Source organism: Mustela putorius, unplaced genomic scaffold (genome assembly GCF_011764305.1).
Source record: "Mustela putorius furo isolate JIRA1106 unplaced genomic scaffold, ASM1176430v1.1 tig00000508_pilon_pilon_pilon, whole genome shotgun sequence".
NCBI lineage: Eukaryota > Metazoa > Chordata > Mammalia > Carnivora > Mustelidae > Mustela > Mustela putorius.
In genome coordinates, this window is record NW_025421402.1 from 4568060 (window position 1) to 4581422 (window position 13363).

Below are 13363 nucleotides of genomic sequence, written 5' to 3' on the forward strand. Positions count from 1 at the left end.
TTTCACTCTGCGCAATTTTCTCAAGGTCGATCCTCGCCATCACAAGATTTTGTTCTTTTCCATGGCCGAGTAGTGTTCTGTCGGGTGTATCTACCACGTCTTCACCCCCTCATCCATCAGTGGACACCCAAGTTGTTTCCATATCATGACTGTTGTCAATAATGCTGCAATGAGCAAAGGAGGGCATACATCTCTTTGAATTAGTGTTTTTGTTTTCTTAGAATAAATACCTAGCAGGGGAATTGCTGGAACATAGGCAGTTCTGTTTTCTTTTCTGAGGAACCTCCACGCTGTTCTCCAGAGTGACTGCACCAGTGTACATTCCCACCAACAGTACAAGAGGGTTCCCCTTTCTCCACATCCTCGCCAAAGCTTATTATTTCTAGTCTTTTTGAGAAGAGCCATTCTAACAGCTGTGCTGTAATACATCATCGTGGTTTTGACTCCATTTTCCTGATGATCAGTGATGCTAAGCATCTTTTTTTATATGCCTATTAGCTAGCTATATGTCTTCTTTGGAAAGATGTCTATTCAGGTCTTCTGCCCGCTTTTTGATCAGATAGTTTTTTGTTTTGGGTTTCTTGTTTGTTTTCTTGGTGTTTTTTTATTTTTTGTTTTTGTTGCTGAGCTATAGGATTTCTTTATATATTTTGGATATGAACCCCTTGTCAGATATATGATTTGCAAACATTTTCTCCCATTCCGTAGGTTGCCTTTTCATTCTGTTGATGGTTTCTTTGGCTGTGCAGAAACTTTTTAGTTTGATGCAGTCCTATTTGTTTATTTTTGCTTTCGTTGCCCTTGCCTTTAGAGTCAGCTCCAAAAAATCATCACTGAGACCAATGTCACGGAGTTTACTGCCTGTATTTTCTGCTAGGAGTTTTATGGGGTCAGGTCTTATATTCAAATCTTTAATCCACTTTGAGTTAAATTTTGTGTATGACAAAATAGAGGTCTAGTTCCATTCTCCTGCATGTAGCTGACCAGTTTTCCCAACACCATTTAAAGAGACTATCTTTTCTCTATTGCATATTCTTGCCTCATTTGTTATAAGTTAATTAACTGTATATGCTTAGGTTTATTTCTGGGAGTCCCTGAAATAAACATCATTTGAACATGGTAAATGATCCTACTGATGTATTGTTGAATTCAGTTTGCTAATATTCAGTTGAGAATTTTTGCATCTCTGTTCATCAGGAATATTGGCCTGTCGTTTTCTTTTTTCATGATGTTTTTGTCTGGATTTGTTATTAGGGTAATGCTAGCCTTATAAAATGAATTTGGAAGCAATCCCTCCTCTTCAATTTCTTGGAAGAGTTTGAGAAAATCGGTATTAAATCATTGAATGTTTGGTAGAATTTACTAGTGAAGCCATCTGGTGCTCGGTTTTTGTTGGGAGGTTTTTGATTACTGATTTAATCTTCTTACTGTAATCACTGCATTCACATTTACTATTTCTTTGTGATTTGGTGTTAGAAGATGGCATGTTTCTAGGAATTTATTCCTCCCTTCTAGGTTGTGTAATTTGTTAGCATATTATCATTCATTGTAGTATCTTATGATCCTTTGTAATTCTGGGGTGTCAATTGTAACTTCTCTTTCATTTCTGATTTTACTTATTTGAGCCCTTTCTTTCTCTTGGTGGGTCCAGCTAAAGTTTTATCAATTTTGTTCATCTTTTCTATTGTCTTTCCAGTGTCCATTTCAATGATTTCCACTCTGAGCTCTGTGACTTCCTTCCTTCTACTAACTTTGGGCTTCGTTTATTACTCTTTTTTCATTTCCTTTAGGTGTAAAGTTGGATTGGTTATCTGAGATTTTCTTGTTTCCTGAGGTACGACCATATTGCTACAAACTTTCCTCTTGGAGCTGTTTTTGCTACACCCCAGGGATTTTGGAATGCCATCTTTTTTTTTTTTGTTTTTTTAAGATTTTATTTATTTATTTGACAGACAGAGATCACAAGTAGGCAGAGAGGCGGAGAGAGAGAGAGGAGGAAGCAGGCTCCCCACAGAGCAGAGAGCCTGATGTGGAACTTGATTCTAGGCCCCTGAGATCATGACCTGAGCAGAAGGCAGAGGCTTAACCCACTGAGCCACCCAGGCGCCCCTGGAATGCTGTATTTCTGTTTTCATTTGTCTCAAGGTATTTTTTCATTTCTCCTTTGATTTCTTGGTTGACCCACTGGTTGGTCAGTAACGCATTATTTAGTCTCCATACATTTGTGATTTTTCTGGTGTTCTTCTTGTAATTGATCTGTACTTTCATACCATCATGGTCAGAAAAGACATTAATATTATTTCCATCTTTTTAAATGTACTGAGACTTGTTTTGTGTCTTGACATATGATCTAGTCTGGAGAGCGTTCCGTGTGCACGTCAGAAGAGCACGTGTCCTGCTGGTCTGAGGTGGACTGTTGTGTATATACCATCAAGTTGCTTTTTGGTCTAATGTGTCATTTAAGGCCAATGTTTCCATACTGATTTTCTGTCTGATTGATCTATAAAAACTTTTTTTTACCACAGCTCTGAAAAAACTGATCCATGGAAATGCTCAGCGCAGAGAACTGCAGGCTTATAGGGGGAGCGAGAACTCAACAGCTGAGGAAGCTGACCCCAGCTCGGAGGAGCCTGGGCAATCCCTACAGGTGCTGGCAGCCCCTGGTCTCCAAAGACTGCTCTGTTAGGTACCCTTTTGTCCTACCCATCCTCCCCGCCAAAAAATCCTGCCTCCTTGGCCAACTGGATGCCTCCACCCAGAAGCAGAGGGGGAGTCTTCTGAGAAACTCAAGGGAAACCACTGTCAGAGGTGGGGACAAGCAGGGTGCTAGTGGAGATCCATCCTTTTGGGCGTGCCAGAGCCCTGTGGCTGATATATTGCAAAACGGGTGGGGACTCTCTTGACAGTCACGGCTACCTTTCTGGTCCAGCCAAATATGTGCCTTGTGTATGAGCTTTAATAAAACAAAGCTATTCTATAGTGTGGTGGGCCCAGTTTCTAGCAGTCATTTTACTCACCCCTCTTTAGAGGGTCTATATTTCCTTTTTGCTGTTGGTGGTGATGCTGTTGCTTCAATGCGGTAGGAAATCCAAGGAGCCCACCTCCCCTCTCAGGACCTGGTTCATAGAAACTGTAAGACCAGCTACCCCTTAGGGCTTCCTTCCTCTAAGCTACACATTTTACCACCATTAGCACATTTAATTCGCACGGTATATAATAGGTATCGGCTTGAACATTTTTATCTGTGAGGAAACTGAGGCCCAGAGAGGTTAATCACCTTGCTTAAGGTCACACAGGAAGTGTCTAGGCCTGGCTGTGAGTCTGGTCTCCTGCTTCCAAAGCTGACATTCTTTCCTCTGTGCTGCTCCATAAATGCTACTTGTTCCCCCTCCGTCCCTGTGGGAGGACGTTCCCATTCAGAAGGGCGTGGGTTGGCAGTCTCCCCAAATAGAGGGATCCCCATTGGGTCAGAATCATAAATAATCCTGCCACTGTGATGTGCCTGGGAAAGAGGCCAGTGTGGATTATGTCCCCTGCCTTTTCCAGCAACTTCCCTCCACACTGCCCTCTCTGCCCGGGCAACACCAAGAGAGCTTATATTCCTGTCCAGGCGGAGTGCCCGCGGAGGCAGCTGCCCTCCCGGCAAGCTTCAGGGGCATCTTAACCCCTTCCCAGCCTCGGACAACCAGTTGGCTGCAGCCCCAAATGACATAATTGGCTTGAAGGCTCTTATTCATCTTCCGATCCTCCCTGGAGTCATAATGAGATAGATGGAATTAGATTTTAAACACTGACAGCAGCAAAAACACCAACCCAGAAGAAGAATGCAGCCCGGCCTTGGGGTCCAGAGGCCCTGCTTCATGTCAAAAATAAGAATAATGACAGTAACAGCAGCAGTCCCCTCCACGGACGGTGAATCTCTCGGTAGCCTTCTCGATAATCTTTGGAGGTTCCTAATCCTATCTCTGGCTTACGAATGAGGAAGCCAAGCCCCGGAAGATTTCAGCCCCTTGCTCAGGACCACACTCATAGAAAGTAGGGCCGAGATTTGAGCTCAGGTCCCTCTGCCTCCAGCGCATAAGCATTTAACCCCAACACGGCTTCACTTACTAGCTCAGTGGCCTTGAGCCAGACACTTCCTCTCTGCTCTTCAATTTTCCTACCTATAAAAGGAGTTGGGCTCCAGGGTCCCTGAAGTCCCTTCCAGCTCTAACAACACAACAACTCCCACCCAGAATATCAAACAAAGGAGGCTCTGGGCAGGCCGACACCTTAACCCAATGTGTCCAGCAGCACCAGCAGACCCCCCACGAATGATCACGACTCCTAGAACCACATGTCTGGTGTGCGGTCAGGCAAAAGGCTCGAAGGCCAGTGCGGGCAGTGAGTGGTGGCATTCTGAAGATGACCGCTTGTCCACTTGAAGCACCCCAGCCCTTCTCCTTCTGGGTGTCTCTCCCTCCCCAGTTTAGACAGAAATCTTGCCTGTACATGTCCCCACTTTGTCACTGGCCTGCGAGGTTCTCGGGGGCTAGCAGTGGGGTCCTCTCCATAGGAAGCCACCAATGTGGGCCCTGACTCCTTTTCTTTCATGTTCTCCCCAGTGTGAGGGAATTCCTACTAGCCAGGTGCGACTATTAAGTTTAAACTCATTAAAATGTAAAACTCAGTTCCTCCACCACACTAATCACATGTCAATCACTCAGCAGCTACACAGGGTTAATGGTGACTCCATCGGGCAGCACAGAGAGAGAGAACGGTTCCATCACGGTATATGGTCCTATGGTACAGCACCACGAGCTGGGGTTCTGCCTTGGTCAGGAGCTCTGAAGATGGATGGGATTTTCTGATTGGGCAGAGGGATGTGAGAGAGTCAGATCTGCACCTCCCAAGGTGCTCTACAATACTAATTGTAGAGCTGGAAACCTGGAAAGACCCCAAGCTGAGTACCAACCCTCCTGCACCCTCCCCCAGATGGAGGTCCAAATGCTAAGCTGAATCCATCCATGGGAAAAAGCAAAAGTCAGAAGCAAAGTCAGGGCAGGGGATGTGTGACGCTGCTTCAAGCCACGGCTTCCTCCTCGACTGCAGAGGCAGGGACAGCCAAGCTCCTTACCTGGGCTGGAGGAGTGTCCACTCTGGATGGGGTATTCCGTGCCAGGGTGCACCCAGCTGGTTGACTTTTCCTCATCACTGCAGAAGACCAATAAGAACGTGTCGGATACAAGAAGGCCTCCCTGATTAGCACACCGCTCTCCAGAGTCACATCAACACTGACTGTCCGATCCCAGACACCTGAGATGAGTGAATCCATACCACCATTCATTCATTCATTCATTCATTCACAAAGCATTGCCTGGGGGGACACTGAGGATCCGGAAATCAGTAACATCTGACCCTGACCTCAAAGAATTTATAATCCGCCGGGGGGGCAACAGACACAGAAAAAATAGTTGCAAAATGATGGAACAGGAAGTATATGGCATCCCTACTACGGCTCTGCATAGAGATCATTATCTAGGAGCACTAATAAGGATGAAATTAAGGAAGGGAAACAGCATGAAGACTTCACTAGAGAGGGGACATTTGAGGTGACTGGTGAAGCCTCTGGGGAGAACAGGGAAGGTCCTTAATAGGCAGCTTCTCAATGGATACGAAAGGTCCCTGAGCATCTATAGTGCCAGTTTCTTTCACAACAGTCCCTCCTTCTGGGAATTTTACAGATGATGAATCTGAGGTTCAGAGAGGTTAAGAAACTTGCCTCAAATCATACAATCAATAAGTAAAGAAGCCCCGATTCTAATATCTTACTCCCAGCAAAGTGGGCTCCCCACCACTGCAGATCCTCTGGGTCTGGATCGGAAGGCAGATGAACCCATCAGCATTTCTCACCACGTCCCCAACCAAGTGAGACTCAGTTTTGCAGAGCCCGATGAGACCCAGCAGGAAGCATCTGACTTTCTCAGGCAATCCAAGGTCACAGAGGAGAGGAGCCTCAGGTCACCTGTATCATCCAGGCTTTAGGGTGGGGCCGTTGGGCCCAGGACAGGATTCCACTCACTGGTTTCAAAGTCTCATTAATGCTTTAATTAATATAGTAAACCCCACTAAGAAGGGTTCCACTAAATTTCTATTTAAGTAAGATATACAATACTGCACATACTTAAAGTGTACAATTCAAAGTTTTGACATATGTCCTGTGAAACTATCACCAAAATCAAGATGTGACTCCCCCAATTTTTCTTTGTGCTCCCTTGCAATTCCTCCCCCAAGCAACAACTGATCTGCTTCCTGTCACTATAGATTAGTCTGTGTGTTCTCAAGTTTTAGACCTTTATATAAATGAAATCATGTAAGCTAGATTCCTTTGTCTGACTTCTTTCTTTCTTTTCTTCCTCGTTCTTTTCTCTCTTCCCTTTCTTTCCTCTTTCTCCTCCTTTCCTGAGGCCGCATGTGTTCATAATTGATTCTGTTTCATTACTGAGCAATATTCCGTCATAGGCTATACCATGGTCATGGACATTCGGGTGGTTTTCAGTTTGGACCATTACATATAAAGCTGCTATGAATTATGAATCTCTGTGTCTGGGTCTTCGTGTGGACACAGGCTTTCTTTTCACTGGATTTCAGAACTGTTTCCCTACGTCTGGACACCTGCTACGTACAAGGGGGGATTCCCCAGCTGACTCAGGCCTCTGAGGAGGAGAGAAGAAACAGAGTCCTGCTCTGGTGTCCCCAGAGCCCTCGGCGATGCCCTGTGATGTGGGCTTCAGCCCTGGGAGGCTGTGGGAGAGGAAGCCCAGGGCGGGGAAAGGCCGCCCGTACTAAACTGTAAGTATGTGGGGCCCACAGGTCTCAGGCACCCCGAGACCTGTGGGCCCCAATTCCTCCTCTCCTCCCGCAGTTGCTCCCTCAGACCGCACAACTACCCCCACCCCTCCCAGATATCATGGGCCATCCCAGGGTCGCAGAGGTGGACACAACCCCACCACACCTTCCCCTTCCTCCCCGTGTTCTGCTGCTGCTCTCCCCTTGTCAGCACCTGGCCCAGAACGATGCAATCCCAGGCTGTCTCCACCCCAGCTCTGGGCTGACAGGAAACTATAAAACTGGGAGGACTGATGTCACTGTAAACCCACAGTCCCCATGCTTCCCTGGGCACTATGGGCCTCCTGGAATCTTCTTCAGGGGCCCTGCCAGCTGCCATTTGCAGAGTGTTCTGAAGCTTCCCCACCAGCCTCAAGGCCCGCCCCTGCTTCTTCTCTCCCCCGTCCCCATTCTCAATGGACAATCTGTATGGCTTACTTCAAGAAAAAATAGAAACCATGAGGCAAGAGCTTCCTCGATACGCCCAACCAGCAACCCCCCAAACGTACCCATATCCCCACCTTAATACTTGCTTCTGCACTAGGGAGAAAGTGGCCTTTGCCTGGGTTAGAGTCCCCAGCAGGGCCTGTCTTTTCTAGAGCCTCATCCTATTGAGCATCATAGGACCATATCTTCAACTTCTCTCTCTCTCAGGTAATCACCCCTTTAGCCCCACTCTGCTCTGTGGCTTCCAGTCTGAGCCCCTCTCAATGCCACCTCCCTTCCACCTTCCTATCTCAGGCTCCCCTTCTTAGTGGCCCAGCATCCTTCTTGGAAACTAATCCCTTCAAGCTGTTTCCACTTCCTGCTCTCCCTCTCACCCATCCTCTGCAATCTGCTTTCTCTCCTCAGCCCTTCCCTGAAACCGCATTTCCTAAAGGTCATTAAAGAGCTCCCCAGTTCCTAAATCCAACAGATGCTCTCCAGTCTTCAGCTCATTTGGCCTTTCCGCATTGGCCATCCCTTCCTCCTAACAACTCCTCCCAACCTCACCCCCCACACACACACTCCACCCCCACCATCCCACAACCTCAGTCTTCTAGGGCAACACCCTGCCTTGGCCCTGGTGCTGTCCATCCTGAGATCCCTGGTCCCGCCTCCTCTATTCCTTCCTTCAACGCTGGTGTTGACTGGGCACCCCTGTTTTCTTGGTCACATACTTCTAGATGGTTCCATCCCTATGCAGTGAGTGACCCCTCTCCAGCCCAGGCCGCTCTCTTGAACATCCTGTACCTCAGGTTGCCTGTCAGACATCACTTCCTGCTGGTCCCACGAGGACCTCAAGTTCAATACTTCCCCCTGAACGTGTACTCCCCCCTACAACCTGTTCCTCATATTCTTGATCTCCGTCAAACTCTAGTTAAAATCTCTGAGATTCGTTTTTGATTTTTCCTTTTCCCTCTCTTCTCCCACACTCAGGCAGTAAATGAACACTCTCGCTTCTACTCCTACAGACTTCTGTATCCCCTCTGTCTCTCCTCACTGCTGAAATCCAACCCGTCTGCTCTCTCATGGACTTTGGCCGTTGCCTCTGACTGCCTCCATATGCCAAGTTTCTCCCCCCACCTCTGTGTTCTGTGTTCAAACTGTCACCTGCCCCCACCGGGCTGGCAGAGGGACACTTCTAGGTCTAAGTATAACGAGCCTCTTTGAAAAATCCTCTCTGGATTCCCACCACCTGCAGGACCACGTTCAAAGCCAAATGCACAGGGCTACCCCTTCCCATGCACCCTGCCCCCTCTTCTGCAGCACCCCAGTAGCCCCTGCTCCATGTCCACTGACCCCCTCAGAGTGTTCTAGACAATTTGTGTCTTGGCACCCGCTGACACCCACCTTCCCACAGGCCTCTGCTTTGGGGCCCCTTTCTCCCAGGTCCTCTGCTCCAGAATAAGCTCAAAGGTCTCCTCCAGAAGGCCCTCCCTCCACTCCCTGGAGAAAGGAGACTTCTAGTTCTTTCTTCCTTGTGTTCCTAGACCATCATGCAAATACCTCTAGAAGATATCTTCTTATTTCCTAAGTACTTATCTGCATTTTCTCCCTACCACCTTCAGGGGAAAACTCGTCTCTTACTGGGTTTTCTCTCTAATGCCAAGTGGTGTGCCACACAGAGAGGGACCACTCAAACGTTCACGGGGAGAAAGAGAAGCTGGAAGGCGAGCGAGAGTTTGGGAAGGAAGACAAGAAGAGGCAAATTAACCACGCAGGCCGGGGAGCTCATGGAAACACTCCACCCGGGTGGGATTCGCCATCTCCAGAGGTGGGGCTCGGGAATCGGCCTTTTCTCATAAATTCCTCAGGGGATTTTTATGAACTCCAAAGTCTCAAACCACAGACCAAAGGGGCTACAGTTTTAATACCAGGGAAGTTCTGACCCAGGGTCAACAACTTTCCCGGAGTTCATTTCTAAGATAATCTAATTACAGCATCAATTATGATCGTGGTGATGCTAATTACAGAAGGACCTAAAGCAGGTGTGGAAGCTGCAAAGGCGGGTCAGGGGTAGGGGAGAAGGCAGGGCACTAAAGTCCGAGGGTCCGGAGCTTAGTCTGAGCTCTGATTAGCAAGTGATTTGATCTCAGACAAGGACTCTGCATCTCTAGATCTCTCTTCCCCATCTGAGAAATGAGGGGGCTGCAGCCAAGGTTCCTTTCAGCTGTCATGTTCTGTGAGTGGCTATCTTGAGGAAGGGGAAAAACCCCATCAGGTGTGGCTAACAGTTGAGACTGCTGTGCTTCTAGACTTGCTGTATTATCGGGAGATTTCTATCCTGGCAAAGAAGGACTATAGCAGGAGCGGGCCAAAATAGCACCAGCGGGGCCACTCTGTTATAATGAGATTATGCCAGAGCCATTTTGGTTTATGAAATTAATATAACGGTCCTAATATATTACGGAGAACAGCAAAGACTTCCTCTCTTTAAAGAACGCCAAATGCTCTGTGGGTATCTTCTCCTTCCCCTTGACCACAGCCCCAGAAAGAAGCAGGAAGGGAGAGGGGCTGCCAGCCTGGGAACACCAAGCCCTGGGGTGAGGCAAGGCCCGGGACAAGCGGCAGAGGCAGGGTCTCCCCACGTGATGTCACTCAGCCAAGTGTTCTCCCTGGAAAATCGGGGGAGGGGGCAAGAGAAAGAAGGGTCCCCTGGCCCTTTCAGTGGATGGAGCAGAAAGGAAGGATGGGCCCGCTGGGCACTGGGTCCACGCATCCTCTTCTGGGCGGCCAGTGGCCCCCTGTGACTGGGGGGGGGGGGAAGCCGGAAAGGCCCGCACCTGCCCCGCCGCACCCTGCCTTTCCAGAGGAGGGCAGGCCCCAGCCGAGGCTGGACTTTGACCCATTGAGGAAAAGGCGGGAGACGCATTCAAACAGGCATGGTGATAAACTTATTAGTCATGCCCGCTGTTCCAGCCACCGCTTCCCCCTACCGCTCAGCCGGCCCCCAGCCCTGCCACCTTCCAAGTTGGACAACTCGGGAAAAAAAAAAAAAAAAGGCAAAACGAGAGAGACCAACGTACTTGATGAAGAAGACTCTCCCACCGCGGTCCACTCCGTAGGTCCACCGGCCGGGCAAGTCCAGCCAGTCAATCTCATCGGCCATCTCGGCGTCCAGAAGCCCCTCTCGCTCCGGGCCCCCCCCGGGGCGCGCGCGCGGAGTGGGGGGGGGGGCTTCCTGCCCAGCGACCCCCACTGTCCGCCCTCCCGCAGGCGGGGCGGGGGGGGGGGCGGAGGAGGCAGGAGAGGCAGGAGAGGGGTCCCCGCCGGGCGCCGGGCTCTCACTGAAGGCGGCGGGCCGCCAGCCGGGCAGCGGGGAGCAGCGAGACTTAACCCCGGCCGGGCCGGGCTCCCGCTCCAGCCGCCGCCTCCCGCCGGTAGCCCGCTTCGGACGCCTCCTCAACTTAACGCCCGGCAATCGGCGCGCCGGGGTGGGGGAGGTGGTTCCGACGCTCCCTCGCCGACCGCTGGGCGCCGCGCCGAGCGCTGTCCCTCCCGCCCGCAGCCGCCCAAGGAGCAGGTTGCTCGGCGCGAGCGAGGGGTGTCGCCTCTCGCTCCCAGCTGCGAACCTGCACTTGAACCGCCGGCCGGCCGAGGGGAGGCGGGGCCGCGCCGCCGCCGCCGCCGCTGCCGCCGCCGCCGAAGGTAATTCACAGCCAGCGGGAGGATCCGGGGCAGCCCCGCAGGTCCCCAACCCCAGGCGCGGGGCGCGGAGAACCAGTTTGGCCGAAAGAGCTTTGAATCACGGACCGAGGGGACATGTCCAGCCGCCGAACGGAAAAGGGCGAGTGGTCAGAGCTGGTTCTACTTGGCCGGAGGTTAGCAGAGGAACAAAGGTCAGATGCCGGGAAGGGTGGTACGCACGGGTGTGGGCAGCGAGGGGCCCTGGATGTCAGCCTCATTAGTCAAGCTAGTTCTTACTTTTGTTTCCGAGCACTTCCTCCAAGAAGCCTGCCATGACTAAGGGGAATCGGAGTGAGACCTTAGAACACGCTCAGAAACCAACCGCTTTTATGTCCCTTCCCCCTAATTTGCACCAGGAAAGGAAAAGGGGGGGGGGGAGGGAATTTGTTCTGTGCACAGATACAGGTGGTAAGCATTCAAAACTGGCATATCAAAAATGATATTGCTGGACCCAGAGTTCTGCTGTGTGTCCGTATCAAAGCTGGGGTTCAGTGAGCTTCCCTAGCTTGCCGGAAACCTGCCCCTGGGGCTCCCATTAGAGGCAGACCGCTCTGATCCCTCTGTTAGACCCAAGGGAACCATTAGACAAATGAGAGAGAGACCTGCCTTTAGAGAAAGCAAGGTGTTGCATGGCAGCTGCCAAGTGTCTGTTGAGGGAGCCTCCTTCCTGGGAGCGCTCTACGGGATTCGATCCCTGTTCCACCTAGGAAACTGTGTCTGCCTGTGTGTCACCTCTTCCGGGAAGCCATGCTTGCTTGACTGTACCCCAGATACATTTGTATATCCATCCTCTATGTGTCATGATGCCTTATTAATAACCCTATGGTGGAACTTATCACACTGAAATGCAATCCTTGATTTACTTGTCTGTCTGCTTCCTTGGGCTCTGGGCTGCCCACGGCAGGAGCTCATCTTATGCGTCTTTACAGCCCTGGCACCAACCTGGGACACTTAATTCATGTTTGGTGAATGACTGATGCTGTCAGAGCTGGCAACAACTCTTTTTTTGTTGTTGTTAATTTTTCAAAAGATTTTATTTATTTATTTTTCAAGAGAAATGGAGGAGGAGGAGCAGAAGAAGAGGGAGATGGGAGGGAGATAGAATCCCAAGCACACTCCCTCCCTGAGTGCAGAGCCAGTCACAGGCTCCCAATCCGGAGATCACAACCTGAGTCAAAACCAAGAGTCAGTCCCTAAACCGACAGAGCCACCCAGGGGCCCCTCACTGGGAATGGCTCTTAACTCTAACCGCATTCCTGTACTTTTGGGCCTCATTTGGGGGGGGGGGGTCTGCTGAATAGAGCCATCAGCCACATCGGGGTGTGTGTAGGGAGTGTTTTCTGGAAAAAAGAAACAGTGAGCCTTCCCAGGTATCCCAGTGCTCAAACTGGACATAATGTGTACACAGCTCCTAGATAATGAAGCTGGAAGATGCCTCAGGGAACATCTAGTCCAATCCTTGTGTTAAAGATGGGAAACTGAGAAGCTATGATGAGAAGAGGCTGATTAAGGCCACTGAGCAAGTGGGGACAGAGAAGGCCAGAACACTTGCCATTATGTCATCGTGCCTCCAACTCTGGGAATTCACTCTGCTGACATATGCAAGTTGATTTCCTGGGTGCCAGGTGGAAGCTGAGCCCATTCTACAGATGCGGAAGGGCACCAGAAGCCTCTAACACCCAGTTTTTTCCTCCCTTCTCAGGGCCAGTGGGCTTCCAGCTGAGAAAGCTTCATTGGACAGCAAAGTGGAGCTGGGCCTAAGACTCGTAGGTAAGGATCTGTGCCCCTGCGTTCCGGAGCTGGGGAGCCTGAAAGGACCAGGGATCAGACACCGCCCCCCGACTCCATTCCCTGTCTCGTGAAACACCTGTAAGACTCGTCCTGCCAATGCAGCATGGAGCCACCGCCCAGCCCCTGTGATATGGAAGGATCTGAACCACCAGAATGACTGCCAAGATGCCCCCAGGGAAAATACCAGCAGCCTGTGCACTTCCAGTCCAACCTGAGCAACCAGTAAAGGCAGCTGCTTGGGCCGAATGTGGGTGGAAACAGGGATGAAATGACATATATTTGAAAACATGTATTCTGCCACTGTCTTCCTTGAGGTGTAGGGGTTCCTGTTGATTTCTTCACGAGATTTTTGCATTATGTATCTCTAACCCAGCCTGGGGTTCCTTGGAACCTTTACCTAGACAAGAAAAGGCTGGCAGTTGAGATTTTGAACGTTTCTTTTTTACTCATTTGAAATAAAAAATCCATTTTGAAAATACTTTTCCAATTGTGCTGTATTCTCACCAGTGATTTTTCCATTCAAGGTCTTGTTCTT

At 50.0% G+C, this 13363-nt stretch overlaps 1 protein-coding gene across 11 annotated transcripts in view; it reads right to left on the bottom strand.

The window, feature by feature from the left end:
* PLEKHA6 (pleckstrin homology domain containing A6) overlaps positions 1-11159 on the bottom strand; it is a 142436-nt gene extending 131277 nt beyond the window's left edge. For 2 of the 11 annotated variants that reach the window (XM_045081058.1, XM_045081055.1), the window contains exons 1-2: positions 10377-11028; positions 5117-5193 (exon numbers count right to left, since the gene is read on the bottom strand). In XM_045081058.1, coding sequence (XP_044936993.1) covers positions 5117-5193; positions 10377-10459 — 160 coding nt within the window. In that variant the 5' untranslated portion in view covers positions 10460-11028. Of the gene's footprint in view, positions 1-5116; positions 5194-10376 lie in introns of all 11 variants that reach the window. The other 9 variants (XM_013058174.2, XM_045081053.1, XM_045081052.1 and 6 more) reach the window with 9 other exon arrangements.
* Positions 11160-13363: the final 2204 nt, after the last annotated feature.